The sequence below is a fragment of the Vanacampus margaritifer genome, chromosome 2, assembly GCF_051991255.1.
Source record: "Vanacampus margaritifer isolate UIUO_Vmar chromosome 2, RoL_Vmar_1.0, whole genome shotgun sequence".
In the NCBI taxonomy this organism is placed as follows: domain Eukaryota; kingdom Metazoa; phylum Chordata; class Actinopteri; order Syngnathiformes; family Syngnathidae; genus Vanacampus; species Vanacampus margaritifer.
In genome coordinates, this window is record NC_135433.1 from 31953971 (window position 1) to 31978795 (window position 24825).

A 24825-nucleotide genomic window follows, 5' to 3' on the forward strand; every position below is an offset into this window, starting at 1 on the left:
CACGGCTATAGATGGCCGTGGTAAAGTAGCCGAACCGATCGCAGGTGGCAGTGCAGGTCACAGGCAATCATACAGGGCACTGGTGCCAGATTTCAGACAGTCTTAAAAGTCATGAGCATAAAGCACAGCCAGTGACCAAGGCTGGCTGATGTACATTTGATGGACAAGGTCTACAATTGCAGAGCAAATTCACTGCTGGGCACAAAAGTAATCCATCACCACCGGAATCTATTTCTTTTTCTATTTCTAAGCCTCTTTTTGCTTTGGACCTTTTTTTTTTTTTTTTTTTAAATTCCGATCAGACAGTTGTGCTGAAAAAATGTTCTATGATTTTCTTCCCCCTCCTCTAATTTTTAAATCAATTGGTCTTGTTCCTACTCAACAAAAAAAAGTTGTGACCTAGAAAAAAAAGGGAACATTATTCTCTTCTTCTCTTGCTCACTCAAGACTCTACAATTATGGCCAGGGCCCTGACACAATTTTGACACAACAGGGTTCTTAAATCTCCCTCAGCTTCAATTAGTATTACCATTTTCTACGTTGTCCAATTGAAACAATTTCAAAAGCCTTCAGAAAGCTCAACCTGCTCCCCTGTGTGTGGGCCTTGTAAGGTGGAAAAGCGCTATATAAATGAACTGCCATTTAGAATGTGGTAAAACATTTCATGGGCAGTGCACTCTTCAATGGGTCAATTGAAGTGAATGAGAGTGAGTCCCGTCCATATGTCACTGTCATTTCCAATGTGAGAGTTCAAGTCCCTAAATAATGAAATACTCAAAAATTAATTGGTACTCTGAGCTGTTGTTTGGTGCATAGGCACCAATAACAGTCATGAACCATAATCGGAAGGCGGAGGGATGCTACCCTCTTGCACTTGGGTAAACCCCAACATACAACCCCTCAAGAAGACTGGTTCCAGATCCTAAGACATGTACTGTATGTGAGCCCACCTACAGTATGTCTATCCAGAACCTCTTGACTTCGCACACTAGCTCAGGCTCTTTCTCTGCCAGAAAAGCGACATTCCACATGCCGAAAGTTAGCTTCTGGAGCTCAGGATTGAAATGGCAAAGTACCTAGCGTACCTTCGGCTACCATTCAGCTCCCACAGCACCTGAACCCCTGACTCTTCTGACGGGTGGTGAGCCCATGGGAAGGTGCTCCCATGTTGCCGGCCCACACCAGGGCCTGCTCCCGAGGGGGGGGGCAAGGGTAAAACAAGTCCACTGTTTATTTTCAGATTTTCATAGAGGGTCTTTTGAGTATTGCTTTGTCTTGTCGCTCACCTAATACTGGTTTATTGTAATCTAGATGACTCTACCAGAGCCTTAAAGTCCACAACAAATTTTTTTTCTGTTATTGGTTTGGAGAATACATTTACCCTTAGAGTTTTACCTTGATCTGGAACAATAGTTGTTAAGTATATTTTTCCCACCCTAGACTTTAAACTTAATATTGGGCATGTCTACCTGACCTTGTGACTCCCGAGTGAGTAATATTTTTTGCAGGTCTATATTCATATTTCACTACTTCTCCCCCAATATAAAATGTATCTCATTGACTGTTGGACTGACTGATCCACATACCTTGTGATCTAGAGCTCTTTGACTAATTTACTATCCTGTATTTTAGGCATCATTAAAAAAAAATCATTGAAAGGAGAAAGAAACAATTTTCTCGTAAGACTGTGAGAGACAGATCTGATGAATTTTTGCCCTCCCCATCCTTTGTCACATTACAAGCGCGACAGTGACTTCAGCCACGTGCGTCCAACTTCAGTCACATGTACATTGCTTTCATTCCCAGCAATGGCCCCATATGTTTGTCAAAATGTGTGTGTTGTGTGCTTTTTCCAGCCTGATTTGTTCCCCTGTTTTCCCTCCGATGAGCCCCGCTCTCCCTGGGGGTCCGAGGCCGAAGCCTCACGCTATTTATACAGACCCAACAGCTGGGGCCCTCCCAGCCAAAGCAGTGGGGGTCGGGAATGGGTAGAGAAATTATCATGGAAACTTCAGGTTAAACCAAGCGTTGGAAATGTCTGCCTGTTCACTTTTTTCATCTCATCTTTCCCTTGGTGCTTCTCTTACATGGTGACCCAGGGCGGCCATGTTGGACAAGTATCCAGCAACATTCACATGACCCGACATCAATGTCATTGGCTTCTTTTTAAATTCTCGCAGCATTGATGCTCATTCATTATACTGCCAGCCAAAGAAACACATCGACCCCTTCTTAAAATATTCACCAAAGTAATTTTTTCAGATTTTTCAGGAAACACACACAAAAATTGTATCATAAAGAGATGATTTAGGCAAAATAATAATATTTTTTGCAAAAAAATGACTTAGGCAATTATTTTAAGAGGGTGACGACATGGGACTCGGTAAACTTAAACAAGAAATGCAGATTTTAAGTTAGCTTCCAGCGCACTTTATCATACTGTGTCCACTTAGTTATGTTCAGCCAACCTGCTGTTGCAAAATTTAGCTTTTTAAGTTCTCTCATTCCTTCTTCTCAACGTCTCTGACAGTGCATGTCCTGTTATGAACCTCAACCCTGCACATTTGTGTCCGTACTGCTCTCGCCATCTCTAACGCTAGCCCGCCTTCACTTGTGTCATTCTGTCTTCTCTCTACTTCTCTGCTCTCCTCTCTTGCCATTTTACCATGTGAGGCGCTCTTGAAAGGAAATCAGTCGTACGGTTGCTTCCTTCAGTTAAGGGTCTTTGTCACCGTTAGAGGTCCCATCACAGGCATGCTGGGCTAATGAGAGGTGAAGGGATATTAGCCTAATTGTTTTAAGGGACGTATATACAGATTGAGGAAGATGTAATCAGTGTAGCTCAAAGTTGGCCTCGTTTGAGTTGGAGTTTTTGGTGGAAAAGCAGTTTTTTTCCCTTAATTAAAAAAAAAAAATAATAATATAATATATATATATATATAGTGTAGCAGACTTCAATATCTTTCTGAATTATTATATGGTTCCTTAGCTTCATTTGTAAACAGTAATTAAATGTTTTGAAGGTTATTACGCCAGTAGTTATATTTTGCGATTTTTGTTAAACAATTTGAGTCGTAAACAGTAAAGTCCAGTTCAGTGAAGTATGAAAGAACATCCAGTTCATAGGAAGTGGCTGTTGGTTAATATGTACAGTTAATACGACAACTTTCAATTCCTTTTACACCTTTTTGGTTATAAACGCTTGGGTAAACATTCACTCACTGCAATGTGGTAAATAATAACTTGTTTCTATTCTTCACATTTTGACCCACTCTTGTTTTTTTTTTCATATAGTGCTTCTCTAGTTCTTAAAGATGTATATATATATTTTTTTAAGAAAGCAATGAAGTAAAAGAATTGTGCATAAGGGGAAACATAATTTAAATGGCACTGGGCTGAAACCTTGCACCTCCAAAGTAGTCAACTGATGTGCGAAGCAGGCAGCAGATCGACAGCTACCAAATTTACAAACACAGTAGACTAACACTTGCCCCCTTGCGAAAATTGAGATGTGCCCATCTTCAAATGTGCCTGAGGCGCGTAAGCTGTGTTCGCCAGAATGCCCGGAAAGGCACAAGACGGCTCCTAACAGCGCAGGTTCGTGTTGTGCTGCCACAAAAATTGAGACGTGCCCATTTTTACGCCGAGCGCATATGCGCCTTTCTACAAAAATAGAGCCCTGAATTTGTTTGCCCATGACTGGAAGGCTAGACTTGGGGATGACCCAAAGCCACTTTCAAGCAATGTCTGGAGTACACTCGCTGAAAGTGCTGCATTGCATCTTGCTGGATGCATAGATTAGTACGAACTAAGGTCCTTTTAATGAACCATACATATGATTGCTCTGGTTGTTGACGCAATGGTGGTGTATTTGTGTTTGAAGATGTCACGGGTCAGCACAGTAGATAACAAGTGTAATCTGGTGGCTTGCTGCCAGAAACATCGCCTCCGCAAGGGGACAATAGAATGCATGCTGTCTGTTAGAGGCTTGTGTGTACTTCTTAGTTTGCAGTCAATTTTTTTTTTTATTCCAAGGTTTAAGTGCATCATCCATGGCTTTAACCGAAGTCCTCATGGTTAACAAAATCCGCATCTGCTACAGGACAAACACTATGTGGGGCGGGATGAGGTCTAACTTACTTGCATACTTTTATTATTAGGCGTGTGTCATTCAAGTAAATACTTTTTTGTATTTTTTGTTTTATGTTGTTTAACTTGCCCTGTGATTGGCTGGCAACCAGTTCAGGGTGTACCCCGCCTACTGCCCGAAGCCAGCTGGGATAGGCTACCCCCCCCCGCCGCGACCTTTGTGAGGACAAGCGGTTTAGAAAATGGCTGGATGGATGTTGTTTTACTATTAACAGTGATTGCATATTTCGTTTTTATTTTTTACACTTGTTTGGGAAATAAGAGTGTTAAAATTACTGTTGAACCAGTAAATATTGTAAATGGCAAACGTGACCCTGTAACTAATTCATTATTTTTCCAGTGTTTTCTATTGAATGAATGAATGAATGAAATTCATTCGATCAGTCATAAAAAACACACACACACAGGTAAATCATAGAAAGAAACATACAGATTGAAAAGGCATAGGCTGAAGCTCACGCTTGTTTTTGCCCACCCTTTTAACAAAAACAGACCACACAAAACAATTAACTTAAATACCACAAACAAAATGAACAAAAACAAGATCTAAACATTAACTTACATTCTCATATTTTTCAATAACTTTACTTTTAAACAAACGTTTAAAATAAAAACAATTGTCTGACACCCTTTTAATTCATCATCAAGGTGATTCCATACCTTCACACCACATAGTAATACATTGATCTTTTAATTTAGTCCTAGATTTTATTCTTTCAAAATGTACCTTCCTTCGGAGGTCGTGTCTATATTCTTTCATCTTAAACATATTCTCTATATGGCTGGGAAGCTGTTTATAATACAATGTATACATGATAAGTGCAATTTTATAATTAACCAACTCCTCAAATTTTAAAGCTGTTATTAAATTAATGAATAACCCATTTCATGGTTCTTTACTATTTGACTTTGTTGTTATCCTTATAGCTCTCTTTTGTAGAATAAATATTGACCTTGTATGTGCGGGATATGCATTGCCCCATATTTCCAAACAATATGTTATGTAAGGCAAAACCAAAGAATAATACAAAATATACAAATCATGATGATTCAAAAGATCCTTCACCTTATATAATATGGCAATTGATTTTGCTATCTTTGATTTAACATAATCTATATGCATTTTCCATTTCAATTTGTGATCCAAAATTAGACCTAAAAATTTCATATAAAAAGTCTTTCAATTTCCTCTTCCTCTATTCTCAATTTAACTGTTGAATCTATTTTACGATGACCAAATATCCTACATTTTGTTTTACTTGTATTCAAAGATAACTTATTCAGGTCAAACCATTTTTAACCAATCTCATTTTATTTTACATTCAACATTGGTAATCAAATCCTTTAAGTGGTTCCCAGAACAGAAAAAAGTTGTGTCGTCGGCAAAAAGAATGCAATTCACAAATTTAGATACAAAACATACATCATTCAAATACAAAATAACATTTTTGGGCTCAAGCACGTGAGATCGAGTCCGGGCTTCGGCCTTCCTGGGTGGAGTTTGCATGTTCTCCCCGTGCTTGCGGGGGTTTTCTCCGGTTACTCCGGTTTCCTCCCACGTTCCAAAGACATGCATGGCAGGTTAATTAAACACTCCAAATTGTCCATAGGTGTGATTGTGAGTGTGGATGGTTGTTCGTCTCTGTGTGCCCTGTGATTTGCTGGCAACCGGTTCAGGGTGTACCCCGCCTACTGCCCGAAGCCAGCTGGGATAGGCTCCAGCGCCCCCCGTGACCCTTGTGAGGACAAGCGGTTAAGAAAATGGATGGATGGAGGGATGGCCCAAGGATTGACCCTTGTGGGACTCCACATGTTACCTTTAAAGACACAGAATCATTTTGATCACAAGATACATATTGCCATATATCACTCAAATAAGAACAGAACCAGGAATAAGCTACTCCTCTGACACCATATCTATGCAACTTTTGCAATAATAAACCATGATCTATCGTATCAAAAGCTTTTTTTTTAGATCAATAAAAAATCCGATTGAATGTAATTCATTGTCCATTGCAGTGGTTACTTCCTCCATGAGTTTCATGAGAGCTAATCCTGTTGACTGGTTTGCTCTTAATCCATACTGATCACTTATGATGCTATATTTTTTTTTTAATAAAACTCTCTGAGCCAATAGGATTAACTGAATTGCCCCAGCAAGGATTGTGTGCAGCATTAGAGGTTCAACAGTATTTGTAAAATATGTAAAAGATGGCACTAAACAAGCATACTAATTTGCAACAAGGATTTTGACATTAGTACTGTAATTTCACAAAACATTTTGCAATGCATGCTTTGTGATTGACTGGCAACCCGTCCAAGATCTAGTCCACCTTTCTATCGAAATCAGCTGGGAGAGGCTCCAGCTCACCCGTGACTCTGAACATGATAAGCAGTATACAAAATGGATGTATTGGCATTTGTAATAACCATAAATATTGGGACATCTACACAATTTGAAATGGAACAAAATGTGCTTCAACTGCAGACTTTCATCTTTACTTTGAGGGTATTTCCATCCAAATCAGTTGAACACTGAAGTAATTTGTACTGTTTTTATTTATGCCTCCCTTTTTTAAGGGGCCAAAAGTAAGGGGACAAATTAAAAAATGTCAGTTTTTAATGCTTGGTTGCGGATCCTTGGCACTCAATTCTAATTATTCCATCCCTGGTAATGCTCAGCCAGGCTTCTGCTGCAACTGCTCTGAGTTTCTGCTTGTTCTTGTTGCTAGTATATATCATATCACATTATGAAATTTTAAGGCTTTAATTTGTTACCATGGTTTCTCTTCACCTGTCAAACATAGTTGAAGGGGGTACACTCAAGCTGCAGTCGCCATTGTCCAATGCTTCTTTAACTCATATTCCACTAACACAATATTAACCAAAATACCGTATTCAGAGTAGTGGGGCTGCATAGAGCATATTATAAAAAAAAAAATTGGGGGGGGGGGGGGGTTGACTTCCCCTTAATTTTTTTTAAGGCTGACGTTTTGTGACAAACAAGCACAATATGTGAGACAAAACAGACCAAGGAGGAGGGCTCTGCGCTCAGTATGCTACGGCGGAGGGTGTATGTGTGTGTTTGGTGTGCAGGGGGTGGCGGGTGGGGAGGGGGGCATTGGCAATGTCAGGTTGTAGAGACAGACGAGGATTTGGAAGAGTCAAGTGCCACTGAAAGAGGTTGTTGGTGGTCTTCAGAGTTGCAGCAGCTGCCTCTGAAAACAAGTGGAAGAAATAAGAGAAACAGAGTGAAAGAGCTTGAAGGGGGGCAGACGAGTCTGACGTCACGTTTTTGTTTCTTAACTTTAATCTGTCGAGAGAGAAAAAAGTGCTTGGCCGCAGCCCATACGTGCTCCAGACCCAGTGTACTTTACTCTGCCAATCAGTGTAAAAGTTCAACACAAACCACACCAGTTCCTCCATCCTTCCTCCTCTCTCCCGCTTATGTATTCTGCCAAGGTGCTGGAGTGACAACAGGCCATTCATTGTGGAGGTAGCGAAGAAAGACTGTGGATGTTTCCTGTGTCTTTTTTTTTTTTGCGCAAGGAGGGCGGAGGCAGAAAAAAAGCGGGAGGTGGATGTGGCGGAGAGGAGGGCGGGTGCATATTCCTGAAACGGTGAAATACAACTGAAAAGGGGGTCAGAAAAGAGAAAGTAAATCAATGAGCGGAGCGAGAGAGAGCGAGAGAGTGGGGTGAGTCAAAACTAAGAGGGCGAGGGGCGGGAGAACCGGGATCACAGAAGGAGGGAGGGGGATGGGGGGGTTAGGGAGAGAGAGTGGGCTACCATGCCGAATGAGTGAGAGAGGCGGAGAGGAAGCTGAGCTCCATCCGATGAAATGAGGTGAAAGTAATTCAGCATTAATCAAGCCAGAGCAAAAGGGAGCAAATAGTGTGTTTTCTGCCCTCTCATTTGCTGCGGACCTGAAAGGCAAGGTGTGAATGACGGAACCTACAGGGTCCGGCTGAGTAGCACCACTGGATCACAGCATCACATCATGTCTGAATCGAACACCATTGCTGCTTCTACTGCAGACCAGGTCAGTTCCAGATGTTGACATTTTCAGTTTGGATTTATTTCGACTTGGGTTATTTTTTCTTGAAAAAGCGTGAGGGTTCAAACTTGTACACAGCAGAGTTCCGGTCAGAGGTGAACTGGGTCTAGATCCTAATTTGAAAGTAGTTAGAGGCAGTTTATAGGAGCAACCAAGTTGAGCGCGTTTCTTAGACTATCAAAGAAACGATTGTTTTGCCCGGAGCTGCCTGGACAACGGTACAGACTCCTGAAAGAATTGAATTCATCAAGACGAGCTATTGTCTACGCCGCCTTATTTTTCGGTGATCATTCAGGGGGTCTGTGACGACTCAATACCCCCCGCACCACGTGAGGAGGGGGACGCAGCTCTTTAAAAACCTGACCACGTGTGGCGGCCCTGAAAAGTTTTTATAAGTAATTGCAGTGGGAAGTCCGGGCGAGCACTGTGAGAGATGGGACTGGTAAGGAAGTGGGCCGTACCGCCGTGTGTGTGAATGAGAGTGACAGAGTAGGGAAGTCGAAGGGTCCAGAAAAGGAAGATATTTATGCCCCCCAGTGCCCACCCTACCCACAAGCCGCTACAATCAAACACGCTGGCACAGACGTCCTTTTTTCTTTAGGTGGCAGCTGACTTTGAAAGACTTAAAGATAAACAGGTTATTTATGATATGCCGGTTGCAACAAAAAGTGAGTGTGCGTGTGTGTCTTGTGATTTTGAGCCAAGTCCTTGTCTCCTGTTTCCGATTGCTACTGTCAACTCAGTCAGCTTGCCAGAGATCTGTGGGCAAATACACACACTTTGAGACATATACGCACACGTATTTTAGGCATGCATGCTCAACTCACCCGCTCTAATCTCACACACATTTTGCGTGCGTCTGAGAGTAGCAGGTTAAATATAATTAAAGTTACATCGTGCGTGTTATTATGTCCCCTAAATCTTTGGCAGACAGGATTAATGATAGTTGCATGTTTATTGTAAATGTGCGGACAATTCATCTCGTTAGACATGTGGAGCAACACAAAAGCAATATTGCGTGTCTCATTGCATTCATTAGGAGAGCAAAGTGTGGAGTCCGCAGTGGCCAGTTGTTATTGGCATGGCGGCTATAGAACTCCCATGGAGTGGCTCTCTTTGTCATGTCAAAGGTCCAGAGTCACGCACAATAATATATTTAGCTGTGACATAAAACTTTAAGTTGACTTCCTGGTAATAAAATTAATACAATTTTATCATCAAAAATGACAATTGAAAATGTCAATAAAATAAATCAGAATTCTCACTAAATTCTTTGCTGGGTAACCTTGTTCAACCAGGCCAATCGGAACATTGTTCTTGTCTTTTGCACTGATTTATTCAACTTGGCAAAATGCAACTATTCTAGGTGTCATTAATGCACCGCATTTTCCTACAAATTATAGTCTGGAAATTCCCAAGAGCTCAATGTACTCCTGATGGTGCACCAGCCGTGAACTGCCTACTCCGTAAATTATATTACTCTTCTTTTACTAACATCCTAAATGTGTTTTAACCATCACGGACTCATTACATTAATTCCAGTAAGCTATTTCTCTGGTCCGAAATTTCTCTGTGATTTGTTTCTCTGATAAGAAATTCCTTCATGCACTACGTTATTTGATTTGGAAGTCTGAATCTAAGAATTTGAATTTATTTCTTTGCGGTCCTGTGCAATCATCCAAGTTCTATTTTCTTCTTCTATCCATCCTAGTTACAATTGTGTAAATTTTTAATTAAAGGGCCGTAATTGCTAAATTTGAAATGGCATATTTTTTAGAAAAACTCCTGAGCAAAAATTCTTCCGTTTATGTCACATTTTGATTGTGGAAATCAATTACTGTGACGTACGATAGCAAATATACATATATTTTTTTAAATCATAAAACTAATTTGATTGGCATCTAGACCTGACTGAACATATATTTTCTCTGACACAGAGTACAACCACAATTGAGATTTTTCTTGGTGGCTATATTTACGGTCACACACAACAGTCAGTATTATGCGCATAGCCGTCTCAATCTTTAGAAAGACATCAGTCCATTAAAGCAATTTGCAATTTATTTCTCTACCCTGTTGACTGTAAACATGTTTCAAATTCCTTTCATTCGTTTCACACTGCAGTATTCACATCCTACCTCTCAGCGGGAGGCTGAACTTAAGGTGTTCGGACAATTGTCTGAGTTCCCCTGCTTTCTTGACATGCTCGACTAATCATTGAAATAATAAGGACTTCAGAGGACTGGAATTTAATTTAAAATGAGCACTTGCGATCAGTTCTGATGTCCTCTCCCTGGAATAAAATTATTAGATCATTGGAACTTCAGAACATCAGCAGAGCTAATTGCTCAGTTATTGCTTTTGACAGTCGCCTAAAAAAAATTACGTTTTTTTTTTATTAGTTCAAATGTGTCTTTAATGTATTATTTAAGTCCTTCTGAAAATGGCACATTGTATTCTAATCACTGAACATTTCCTTGCGTTCCCCGATTATTGATATTTTTAGCGACACCGTTTCATCATAGCCAATTTGAGAAAGAAAAAGAGAATAGCTTTAACAGATTGACCTAAATTATTGGTTTGTACATAAGCAGATTTTCTGCATTACACGGTGCCGTGCCAAGAAGATAATGAGGCCTGTTGTGTTGAAAAATGCATTTTATTTCAGGGGATTCATCCATTTTAGTTCCAACACTACTCCAATGCTATTCTACCATCTTAAAATATGTAGACATTTTTGTCAAGTATGCAGTTCGTCATAGATTCTGTGATCATTTCAGCGATACCAGAATCACCCTTACCTTTGAATTCCAATGTGCTCCAAATGTGGATTCTGTTCCATGGTTGAAAAAAAAGGCAGCATCTGTCATGTATATTGTCACAAGATTCAGCATTAATACAGACCTGCAAAACAGTGTTTACTGCTGTAATGTGCATGCCAGACCAATAGTTGGCAATGTAGCTGCACACTTCCGTCACTAGTCAATTCCCGTCGATGACTATACCCACCTTTACCGAGTGCTTCCGTATATTCTGCAAATGGTGTGAAGCCTCGCAAAAATACATGGAATGAGAGGGACCGTCGATTAATGGTTGTAAATGTGCTTCAGTACGTGTATTTTCTCGAGGCTTTGAGTATTTGTCCAATGTGCATTTGCCAAAAGGTGGCCATTGTCATCGACGGGAAGCGACGATCAACGGAAGGGCCATGCAGCTCTGTCGCTTTGTAAAGAAACAGCATGCACATGTGCACCAAGTTTGAAATTTATGCATTCCACCTGCTGTTTGACATGAACCTTTTCCTAACACCTACTTTATTGATATTGGCATTTGCCCACCCAGCGGCATAAATGATTAATTCAGTATATAGTAGCATGCCAGAAGGGCCCATATTGGTACAGACAACTCTTATCAGGGGACAGGTGTGGTGGTTGATGCTTACTCATTGTGCCAAGGCTTAGCAAGTAACATAAGACAGTGGTCCCGGTCCATTTTTGTGCCACGGACGGGTTCATACTTTTTTGCGGATCGGCAATTCCCCAAAAGGGTGCGATGAGCAGATGTGGGCGAGTCAATGAATTTTGAGCGTCCGTCATTTGTCAATCAGCAACAGTTGGGACACCCTTCCGCCATCGTCAATCTGTCAATATTTCAACCGCATTCAAATCATCATCAATCTGTCGTTTGTTGATTGCTCAGCAAAATGAGCGTCCGTCAAGGTTTCCATCATTCAAAGTGGCCATGCGCCAATGCTCCGTCATTTGTCATTCGTCAATATGTCAGTAAAATGGGATGTCCAACATTGATGGATTGCCAAATTTATTGATGGACGGTTACATTTTGGACGGTTACATTTAGTACAAAAATGTAACCGACAATGCTTGGTTCATCAGTTTTCGAAGTTTCCTGTCAATCAGCAATCGTCAACAAAATGGGTCACTGATGGGTCCGTCAACAAAAATCGTGATCACGATCACAACTTTAAATTGTTTTTAAATTGACAGTATTGAAGCATCTGTACTGAAAGTAGTGCTGTCAAAGTTAAAGCATTAACTAATTAATTAATCCCCCAAAAATATCACATTAACTCATTCATTGCCATTGACGGCTATACAGTAGACGTCAAAAATTCATTTTAAATATTTCTATTAGTTTAAATTTTGTTTTCACTTTTGTTAACAAGAGTATGAAAACCTAGGGGGAAAAATATTGTACATTTAGAACATATATAAAATTTCGTCAAAAATTAATTTGAACTATCTCTATTAGTTTAAAAAAAAATCCGCTTTTGTTAACAATTTTTTTATTGTACATTTAGAACAGATATAAAATTTGTGGTTAATCGTGAGTTAATTAGTGAAGTCATGCGATTAATTAGAATTAAAAAATTTAATCAACTGACGCCCCTAATTTTTAATGATCTTTTCTTTTGTTTTTTTATCGCGTCAGGCGATTAGAAATTTCAATTGTAATTAATCACATGACTGAAATAATTAATTCACGATTAATCACAAATGTTATATCTGTTCTAAATGTACAATAAAAATACTTTTTTTTTTAGGTTTTCATACTCTTATTAACAAAAGTGGAAAAAGTGAAAAATTAATAGAAATATTTAAAATGAATTTTTGACGTCTACAGCCGTCAGTAGCAGTGAATGAGTTAATCAAGTAATTAACGCAGATTAATCACACTATTCATTTTGACCACAGATTATCCTTCACAGCGGATGGCTACATTAAAAGTTAGGCAGGTAAAGGTAGCACAAGTTGTGTTTGAGCACTAAACATAACTACATGCAATAAAATAAAGCATTTAATATTTTTTTGTGTATGACATTCAGAATATTTGCTCATGTCAAAATGTTGGGGTCATTTTTTTTCCATTTAAAATTATCCAAGTAATTAACTGATAAGAAAAAGAGGAGGATGAACGTGTGCAGTGGATCAAAAAATGTTGAAGACGTCCTCATAACATTAAATGTATGAAGAATCAACACATAACAGGTGCTCTTCAAATTTGCCGGGAAAAAATGTTGATCAAAAAAAGGCCTTTTCCAATAAAGCGATTAATCGTGATTAATCAAAATTCTAAAATGTGATTTATCTGATTTAAAAATTTGATCATTTGATTAATGTTACTAGAGAGGATTTCAACATTTTTTTCAACAAGACGATGAACAGAAAAAAATAACACATTTCACTCCACACTACAGCAAATGTAGAACAACATATAAAGTCATAACACAGTGACCACCACTAGTACTAAACTACTAAAAATTTACCATTCCGTAATAATGAATACACCGTGTTTAAAATCATTGTTGTTTGCAAATGTGCATCAGCAAAAGACTACATGATTGATTGCAGCTTTGATCTGGTGCTGCATGGCTAGTTAGTATTAGCATAAATGCTAATGCTACATGGGCAGGCTGGGCAAACTCCGCTGACATTTTCATGCTTTGCAAATCGCCACTTGAGTGCTCCTTGTTCAAATGTTCAACAGAATTGTTTTTGAGAACATACATACGGCTTCAAAACGGCACCGGAACTTCTCATGTCATCTTACCTTGTCATCAAATCTCTTGTCAAAATAGTCATCTTCGGAATATAAGTCATGACTGCCAATTAGCTGGACGTAGAACTGCACGTTTAGTCATTGGTTACTTCTTACTATTACTTTCCGCTTACTTCTTCAACTTGAAAAATGTTGACTCTGATTCGCTCTGTTTGACTCTGATTGGCTGCTGCTGTCAGACATAAATATGCTCACAGCACCGTAATATAACAATTAGCATTCAACTCTACTTCCCTTTGGGAGGTAATGGACGGGGTGGGGGGTGTGGTTGGAGGGCGGCTGACATATGCTCCGCTGTCTCTCTGTCCAGCACAATACTGGTATACAGTAAAAGACATGAGGAAAAAGAGAAAAGATAGACTGAAGTAGATCAACTGTGTGCTTGTGCACACTTCGTCCAGCTGCCATTCATGGCTTTAACCTTCGCTCTTAACGCTAGCTTTGAGTTCACAGTGGCCTTGCAGAAAAACATGGTCAGACTCCACAACAAACAGACAACAAACTGAAAACACATTCATGATTGGCTGAACAGAGTAATGTGAGCTCTACTTGATTTTGAAAAGATTCAGAAATGACAATGGAATTGAATCGCTTGAGGATTTACTAAACCGCTCAATGTGTTTAAAACCAAACACACTGTACAAGTGTATTCAATTCATATGACAGCTCGCAACCGAGTGAGTGTACAGTACTTAGTAATAGTCAATGGCTACATTTATCAAATGAATGGCAAGCTAATGGTGGGCATAACATCCGAAGATGAATCTCAGCGAGGTGCTGCTAAAAGTAGGCTGACACTCTTTGGCTCGAGTGAAAGGGTTCACATCTTGAGGAGTGTTTTGTTGCTGGTCTTATCTCCATTGAAGTAGGTTGTCGCTCACACGTGGCAGATACAGTATGTGTTGTAAGAAGCACTTACAGTACTGTACAGTATCTCTTTTGTTAACTCATTCACTGTCATTGACGGCTATAGACATCAAAAATTCATTTAAAATATTTCTATTAGTTTAAGGTTTTTTTTTCACTTTTGTTAACAAGAGAATGAAAACCTAGGGGAAAAAATATTGTACATTTAGAACAGATATAAAATTTGTGATTATTCGTGAGTTAAGTCATGCAATTAATTACAATTAAAAAATGTATTCGCCTGACGCCCCTAATTTTTAATAATCTTTTCTTTTCTTTTTTTTATCGCGTCAGGTGATTATTATTATTTTTTAATTGTTATTAATTGCATGACTTCAATAGTTAAGTCATGAATAATTAACATTTTTATATCTGTTCAAAATGTACAATATTTTTTTTCTAGGTTTTTATATTCTTGAAATTTTAACTAATAGAAATAGTTCAAATTAATTTTTGACGTCTGTAGCCGTTAATGGCAGTGAATGAGTTAATCAGCGTCTGATTGGAAATGGGTCATGGCATGGGTGAACTGCCAAAAGACTTTTCTGACAAGCCCCTTGGTTGGATCTGGACTAAATATTCTGGATGTGGGTGTTACTGTTGCTGTCCCTGTGTTTCCTCCATCCACTTTGAGTATATTCAGCCTCCTCAAGCCTCATTGCCATGTTTGGGAAACATAGGCCTATGTAAAACATACAAACACAGATAATCATAAAAAGCCATATGGCAATGACAGCTGCTAGCATTGATGAGGTCTGTAGTTTCAACTTCTCAGAAAGTCATGACTAACTGGACTGTTCTTGGACGTTACTTAGCTTGGTATTCGAGTCATGTTCACAAGTTTACAATATTTTTTGTAAGGGCAGAGGCTAACATTTCTTTAGGCTTGTTGGTCACTCCAACTTGCACACACCAACAATGCTTGTTCGTATTCATTAATCAGTCCTTCTCAACACATAACATTCTGATTAATATGAGTTATGAAGCCAAATCCAGCCATTTTAATCCATCTTCGGGGACGGCCATTTTGCCACTTGCTGTCTACTGAAGATGATATCACAGTTGCTCAGGGCTCAGGCAACAACCAATCAGAGCTAACCTGTTTTCTGAATCTGCACTGTGATTGGTTGTTACCTGAGACCTGAGCAACATTGATGTCATCTTCAGTAGACAGCAAGTGGCAAAATGGCCGCCCCTACCTAAAATGGATATAACGGCTGGATTTTGCTTCATAACTCATATTCCACAAATGTAATATTAATCAGAAAGTCATGTTTAGACTAGTGAGGTCACATACAACGTTGTTATAAAAAATTGGAAGTTGACTTCCCCTTTAACCGTACAAGTATAAAATGTAGTTGTGCATCCACTACAGTAGGTGGCAGTATTTTCTTTTTCCTCTGGGGGTGGGCATACCAAAACAATAATTGAGAAGCATTAAATACTAGGGGTGTTTTTTGGGTGTGCGATTAGATTCAGAATAGATTTTCGGTTAAGAATGATTTTTTATTCAAAAATGATTTGATTGACAATGACTTTTGCTTCAATTTATAGATGTGCAAAGAATCGTAAGGATCTACTCCAGTCTGACTCGCTAATGCTAATTAGCGCGCTACTCGCGGCACTTTTATCACTCAAAAGAACGGCTCCACGCTGCAAAAAAACAACTTTTATTGGAATAACTTGATCATGACTTTTTCCTTCTACTCTCTAATGTGGCTACAACTTAACAGCACAACATGAACAGCGCTCCCAATAAAGGCACACACAAAGGCAAGACAGTATAAGATAATTTAAATATAATCGATTTTAGGACATTTTTTTGGCACCCCCCGTTAGTTGAAGTTCCCATTGCTGCCAGTGTATCTCAATTGAAAAATAGGCACAAATAATGTACAATATATAATGTATTGCCAACAAGTAGTACTTCAATATCAAATGTATTACAGACGCTCCCCAACTTACGAACGAGTTACGTTCCGAGCGATCGTTCGTAAGGTGAATTTGTTCGTAAGTTGCTTCAGTGCTATATTTTGTATTATAATTTATGTTTAAAGAGAATACGTACAGTACTGTACTATGTATGTTAGAGAGAGAGAGCGAGAGACACACACAGTATGTACATGTACGTAATAAGATAAATAAAATGAAGTTTAACTTACTTTTGGAAGATGTACTCGATGCATAAGGATTTGATGGAGGAGGAGGAGGAGGAAGAGGAGGATTTTATATCATGAGAGGTTCTTCGTCGTCGCTGGAATGGGCTTCAAAAGTTACTTCCTCCTCCGTAACTTCAATGTAGGAAGAAGTTGAGGGTCGCGGAGAAGAAGATGAGGGTTGATGAGTATCTTCCTTGGAGGATTTACTAGAAACTGTCCGAAAGAAGCGATCTAACTACGATTGCAGTTTTCTTCTTTTTTCATCATAAATGATGCGGTAGCACTGTATGGCATCATTCAATTGATTTGCAACCTTTGTGCAACGTTCAATATTTGGGTCTTGCTGCTCGAAGAGTGCGATGGCTTTATCTATGAGCGACAGGCGTTTCTTCTTCTTCCTCCTCCTCGACACGTTGCTGAGCCTCCAATGCTGGGTGAGCTCTCACAGCGCCAAGCGTCGGTATTAGCGGCGGAAAGAAGCACTACAGTACTCGGAAAAAGGTGCGCAATAAAAAATCTAACTTACAGCATCTCTTTCCGAACATTTTTTGACATGCGCGCATGCGCGCAGACATGTTCGTATGTACCGTTGTTCGTAACTCGAATGTTCGTAAGTAGGGGAGCGTCTGTACTTGTTGTTGGCCATATATATAGCGCGCTACTAATTTCAGCAGTCAAATGAACCAAGTTATGCTTCTACTCGACTGCTTTTGTTGTTTGTTGTTTTGTTGATCAGATTACTCATTTTTGGTTACTAAATTTTGTCTGAAGAATCTCAAAAAGCAAAAGAAGTACAACACAGAAATGTAGCACACTTTACACCAAAACCGAGTAGTGTTTAGCTTTTAACCTTAGTAAATGAATTGGCAAAGCAGGCCACATAACATTTCAGCTACACTGCTCATATAAAGGCGCACAGCATGCGTGTTAAGAGGAAAGGTGTGGTTGTGTGTGTGTGTGTCTGTATGTCTGTGTGTGTGTGTCTGTGTGTCTGTGTGTGTGTGTGGTGGGTGTTGATTATAGTGGAAGGGTTGAGGGGGATGCAGGTGAACAGCTTGCGCGGGCCAACAACTCCGCGGGCCAGTCTCGCGCATCACTTGACAGCCATACCCGATGAAGGCCTACGCACAAGTGAACTTGTTAAGCAAATGAGTGAACAAGCTGGGGGGTTGGGGTGTGTGTGTGTGTGTGTGTGTGGGGGGGGGGGGGGTTGTAGAACGGCCTCTGACTGTCTGCAAACATTGCTGTCTGTCAGTCTCAAATGTTTTGATACTTTCTGCGGATGTCTTTTTCTCAAACAGCTCTCAGGATCCCGCTCTTGCTCAACCTATTTCTCATTTGCTCATCCTCATCTTGACAGAGTCTTTTTGAGAGAACAGGATCCGATTTAGAGATTATGACAAATTGCTCTCCTTGTACATGATGCACATTTGTCCGAAAAGAGAGAGAGAGAGAGAAAAACAACTACTGAGTAGTAGTATTATGTAGTATGAGCGAGACAATCCTAGTTGACTAATAGTAGTGGGCAAACTCGGTCCTCGAGGGCCGGAGTCCTGCAGGTTTTGGATGTTTCCCTCTTCCAACGCAGCTGATTTCAATCAACAGGATCATTATCAGGCTTATGCAGAGCTTGCTGATGAGCTGATCATATATCAGCTGTGTCGAGGACCGAGTGTGCCCACCCTTGGTATAGAGGCAACCTTTCGCACGCGCATTCTGATTGAGAACCAAACCCGCGCTGCTTGCACTTAAGTCAGGTAGTGAACCGCTTCACCATCAGTGAAAGTATGTTTACACTGGAGCAAGGAGTGTCAACTCATTTTTTTTCAAGGGTTGATGGAGGGCCTCAGAATATTATACAAACGGTACACAACAAATGTTAAGATAAGTAAAATAGTTTGTATTACTATTGAGTTATTCCTTACAGAGAGACTTGGTAAAAAAAAAAAAAAAAAGTTCCAAAAACGAAATACTTGTAAACACCATTTTGGTACAGGTTTTAGCAAGAAAGAAAGAAGTCGATGCACATGACTTGCTTAAATGGGCCAATTAGAAACGTGTAGTGGGCTGTATATGGCCCCGAGACCTTGAGTCTGAACTTGTGCACCAGGAGAAACCAAAAATTTGCATTGAATTAATTAAAACCCATGGAATATGTTTACATGTGACTGAAAAAGACAGACCATTTGTAAAAGAAAGGCAAAAGAACCTCTGAAGACACAAAGATGGATTGCGTTAGCTTTCATGCAAAAGTCATATTAAAGATGTTTTGTGGATTTTGTCCCTTTTTTACTCGCCACTACCACCACTGGCTCAAAGCGTAACTGCAGCCTCTGTATCATGCTCGCTTATGGTGCACGAGTGAGTACGTGAGCTCAAATAAACTTTTTTTTTTCTTAAATTTTTTCACTTTTCTTGGAATCTGAGCTGTTGGAGTCGTTTTTGGATGCGGATACTAACCACGCTAATGCAAAATGTATACAACTAAAGACTTAAAAAAGAATGAATTGATGGCATACAACCGCCTTAAAATAATGTATGAAGCCCATCAGGAAATGTTACCATATAACATGCAAATCTCATTTTTTTTTAAAAGGGAAAGTTAGTATAAATGAAGAAGAATCAATATTTTTTCCAAACCTAAACACATATCAAAACAAAAAGAACGATATATTTCAATTCAAGGTGTCAGTTTGTGGAACAATCTGGATTGTAAAACCAAATCATCGCAGTATATATATATATATATATATACATATATATATATATATATATATATATATATATATATATATATATATATATATATATATATATATATATATATATATATACAGTATATGTATATATATGTATATATATATATGTATATATATATATATATATATATATATATATATATATATATATATATATATATATTTATATTGCACAAAATCATGCTGTTTTGTTACATTGAAAACGTCATTCATTTTGTGTTGATCAGGGGCAGACATCACAAATTTTACTTTTTTATGTCCCCTTTTCATTTTTTTTAAAGAGTGAAATGATACATTTGAATTGAATTTGAATTAAATTGAAAGGGAAGGTGCAAGCTAATAGGTGCAGTCATGTTTTTTTGTACTCATCTGGGCATTGGTGCAGGATGCATGATGGAAAAAAACCTCCACAATGCATCTTTAAAAAGAAAAAGAAAAAGAAAGAAACTTCATGTGGGATACAAAATGTAAAGACATCTTGGCATTAAAAGTTTAAAATATTTTTTTCTTAGAAACAATTATTACCATTTGAATGATAATCATTAATAATTCAAATACTCGTATCAGTAAAATTAATTAATTTCAGTGGGGCATGTCTTTAATTCTACTGATGAAATTATATGACAATAACCCACACACATGAAGAAACACACTTTGTTCATGTTTACAATTATTTTCAGTACGTATTGATTTTGAACATCAAATGATCACCCCCTCATTGCCCTTGGTACCTCAACCCCCATTCCATTTTTGCTTCTTAGCCACACCTCCCCTTCACTACCACGTTGCACTCTTCACAAAGACACAGACTCATAGACATAACTAGCCCCCAACCCCCTCCCCTTGGGGGGTATTTCAGGATTCCAGCATGTTGTGTTTAGTCCTAATAGCATCAGGAAGTTAGCGAGGTTGGTGACCGGCCAGTCGTACACTATTTGGACCATTAGCAGCTGATGCCCCTTTTGCAAGTTCCTCAACATGGAACATCATGTCAAGGTAAGCTGAATGACAAAGCTGAACTTCAAAAAAGTCAACTGAAGAAGGCTGAGAAACCTACAGCTAGAAAGTGTTTTTGCTCAGTCAGTTAAACCTGTTTCAAGAATTTGAGAATCAGCTGTTGTTCATCCTTTTGTGTCTTCTAATGCTGTGTACCTTTGCATGCACAGATCTTACAGGTCAGTTTTTGACATCATCTAACGATCACTTGTTCCAACTTGACCATTGTTCCCAGCCAATATCTTTGCGTACCTGTATATTACGCATTACTAACCACACAGTTACTCCAAGTTTGACCTTTTTGTCCTACACTTAGGATAAATAGAGAATAATCCAATAATTCTCTTGCTCATGTAACATCAACACTAGCAGCAAAATCAATAAACGTGTTAAGAACAGTATAGCACTCCTATACTTCATTTTATTGAATCACAGTATCACACTGCTGCTGGACCCCACAAAGCATGCTGGGAAACATTGCTACAGACCCCCCAACATGCGACAGTATGATATAATGTGCACAACAGGATCAGACTTGACAGCTGCAAGGTTGTAGAATTATTGTGAATGGCCATTGCAAGTTTATAACCCCAACATGGCATGAAACACAACTTGTTTTTTTTTGTTCTCTGTTTTGTGTTCTGGTATACGAACACTGAATGTTAAATAATACAATTTTTAATTGTTACAGCAATTGATAGAAATGAAAATACCTCACAATTATCATTGCAGATGAACCCCACTTTGCACATACCATACTGAGCAATTTATGAAATCTTTTTGTGCCTTAAATTTCTAGCTCAACGATCCACTATGGACATCATTTTCAACACTTCTATGCCTGACACCTCAACCATTGATGGCTATTATTCAGCCGTGCAGAGGGGGGGGGATTAATTCAGTCTCTGTCCGACAGAATCTTTTGGTATGTGGTCCCAATGGCAGCAGGTTGAGAAGCCACAGTCTACGCCGTCTTTAGGCCTATTACTCTCACCTCACAGCTCACTCATAAAGAGAGCTTTGAACAGTCTGTTTTTGGTGGGATCCGGTGGGCTTTTTGTCCCACAATGGTTGAGTGGATTCAGTCGTTGCAGACAGACATGTTTACGAAATTCAGCATAGATTGAAGAGTGAAGATTACGTGTGCCACTTTGAATAACTGAGGCGTGATTACTGATTGTGAAATAATACATGTGTATGTTTTTTTTTCTTGTTGTTTGTGTTCCACCAAATGATTGGAAGTACAAGGGAGGTTTACGGTAAAGTTATTTAAATGTAGTCAGAAGAATCTGATAGAAAACATGATTGAACATGTTAAGGTGCTTGATTGGCAGGAGAATCTGAAAGTTCAGTCACAATTCTTTTATTTTTATTATCCTTATTATTATTAATCAGGTGCAAATGGGGAGCTATTCTTACAGAGGTCATAATATAAAGTACAAAATATGTGCACAACCTATATTAAGTGACCATTCCTGTAAATCCCAATCATGGGCAGACTGTGACCCAGGTGCCATATGCAAACTTATTGGATTTGTTCCCCTTGGTTTGTTTGGACAGATGTCTCAATGTGACCCGAAAATACATTTTCCGACCTGGCAATGAACTTCCCAATGAAACGCATTAATGTTATGAAGCCAAACATATTATGCAATGTTTGGCTGCAGAGAGGCACGTGCTTGCTCAAAATGATGCATCGGGCTCAGGTGTGATCTTTCAACCTTCCTCCTGTCCCGTCACATTGCTGGCCTTGGATTAGATTCCAGTGTTGGAACTTTGTTGACAGACTTTGAGTAGTATTGACTGACTTGGTTGGTGAACATTGCATCAACTTTATATTGTAGTTCATCACAAGTGTTGTAATATTTTCAACTTTACTTAAATACTGTATCTCAAGTTATTTTTTTTGTGTTTGCAGCCAGAATCTTTACACTTAAGTAAATGAATGTGGGGTGGGGGGGTTAAACACGTCCAATATCATCTTTAGGGCAACTATACAATTTTCAGCTCAGCGTGTGAGAACATCATGCCTATAGAGTGGAGAAGCTTTGCTGATGTCAACGTAACTCTTTCCATGTTGACTTTATGGTGTCCCGAAGCAGGGACAGCAAAGTGACAGATGCACATGTGTTTCAAAAAAGTAAACATTGACTCAAAAGCGACCTTGAAAATAGAGGAAAGTCGCTAGAACTAGGGAGTGAAAAAGGCAAGGCCATGTGTGGTCTTACATAAAGCCCAGATGGTCCCCAAAAAAGCATGTGACAGAGATATCGAGTCAGTGACTGTTGTCTGACTGACTACACAGCACACAGGAGCCAACACCATAGGCCACAACACCTGGGTGGAGACATCAGGGTCACTTAGATAAGAGAACATGTCATGAGAAACTCAAATTTTCAGGTTGGCCCAGGGGGGTCCAGCTAATAAGCAAAGTGTATCATTTTCTGATTTGTGTTGGCTCTTAGCCTGGAGGAAAACATAATTTTGTTTTAACACCAATAGATTTCACATCCATTTGTAAACATTTCAAAATGCTTCCAGTTCATAACATCTGTTTGGTGAAATTAATTGATTGTATTTATGTGATGCTGCAGATACAGCACATTACATGTTGAGCTTGAATACTTTAATTTCATCCCAAACGTCTAAGATAATGAGTAAACATCTAGAATAGATCATAGGTCTCACTGCAGGTCCTTGAGGGCCGCAGTCCTGGCTGGATGTTTTAGAGCTTTCCCTCCTCTAACACACCTGAATCAAATAATCAGAAATAGGGTCGTTATCAAGGTTTCTGCAGAGATTGTTGATTTAGCTTCTGTGTATGGGTAGAAAATAAAAACAAAAACACAACTCTCGTTTGAAGTATTACTTTACAAATTGATAAATGATGACTTTGTTGTAAACCCAACGTTTTTTTTTCTTTTTATGGGGTGAGTCGGGATCGAACGCACACCCTCCATTTAGCAGCACAGAACTTGACCAGTGAGCTACTGGGCCGCTGACATAGATCAGGATGAATTTGAATGCTTAGGAAGTGAGTAATGTAAATTTATTTATTTATTTATAACTACTTTTTTAATATATCATAATAACACAAACACACACAACCCTCCTTTCTTTTTTTCCCTACTCGTGATCAACTTTGGAGCAGTCCGCGATCTATCAGTCGAAAGTGGTCATGTCCCGGCAAAAGAGGACGTTGGGTTACCCTACACAACAACTTATCTATAAAAGCTACTACCCTATAGGGCAGAGGTGGGCATCGAGGGCCGCAGTCCTGCAGGTTTTGCGTGTTGCCCTTCTCCAACACAGCTGATATATGATCAGCTCATCAGCAAGCTCTGCATAAGCCTGATAACGATCCTGTTGATTGGAATCAGCTTGTGTTGGAAGTGAGAAACCTACAAAACCTGCAGGACTCCGGCCCTCGAGGACCGAGATTGCCCACCTCTGCTATAGGGTGTATGCCACGCAGGAGGCGGGACTTCCGACTTCCTGGTTTTCACACATAAGCTTTGTTTCCGTTTCCTGTTTCACAGTTCTTGCACTTCCACCTTTGTGCACCTCAATTGTGCGTCCCTGTTGACGGATGCGAGTGTGCAGTGTGTCTGTCACAGTTGTCCGAAGCATTTTAGAGAGCTGAGACGCCCAATGGGCGAGAGCACGCGGTTGGGCGGGGCGCAGGGGTGGGGGTGCGAGTGTTGGAATGCGGCCATCAGTGGCCGGAAACGACGCTGATGTGTGAAACCCGGAAGTCGGAAATGCGTGGCATCTACCCCATACAATATGACTAACTGAAATCCATCTCATCGCGCGCAACACATTTTAACATGATCAACTCTCTAACTATTAATAATGACTTGTTTTAGTTAGTTAGTGGGATATCATATGTATTGTTAAAGTGTATGACCCTGCAAAATGTCCAATAAGCTTCCCATTGTTGATTTGTATTTTGAATTTTGCCTGAGTTAACATATTGGCCTATGCGTTTATGCATCTGCGTGTGTGTATCTTCTGAAGGCACACACCTGGTTGCTGATAGCCAAGTACATTATGCATCGCTTGCAATGAAAAAATACACACAGCTGCTCTGTCTCTAGCATTTCCTGTCTTTCCAAAATCAACTTCAGAGTCCACGTAATATGTGAACCGCTGCGAGAGCACATCCACACCGCTGTGACGGGTCTAATTCTGAGCAATGGCCTCACCAACGCTTGTTTGT

The 24825-nt window shown here is 39.5% G+C and overlaps 1 protein-coding gene across 4 annotated transcripts in view; it reads left to right on the forward strand.

The window, feature by feature from the left end:
* Positions 1-24825, forward strand: part of slc6a9 (solute carrier family 6 member 9) — a 73203-nt gene that overhangs the window by 22223 nt on the left and 26155 nt on the right. The window contains exon 1 of one of the 4 annotated variants that reach the window (XM_077556975.1): positions 7902-8191. The exons of the other annotated variants lie outside the window; for them this stretch is intronic. Coding sequence (XP_077413101.1) covers positions 8150-8191 — 42 coding nt within the window. The 5' untranslated portion in view covers positions 7902-8149. Of the gene's footprint in view, positions 1-7901; positions 8192-24825 lie in introns of those variants that run through there. 4 annotated transcript variants of the gene reach the window in all.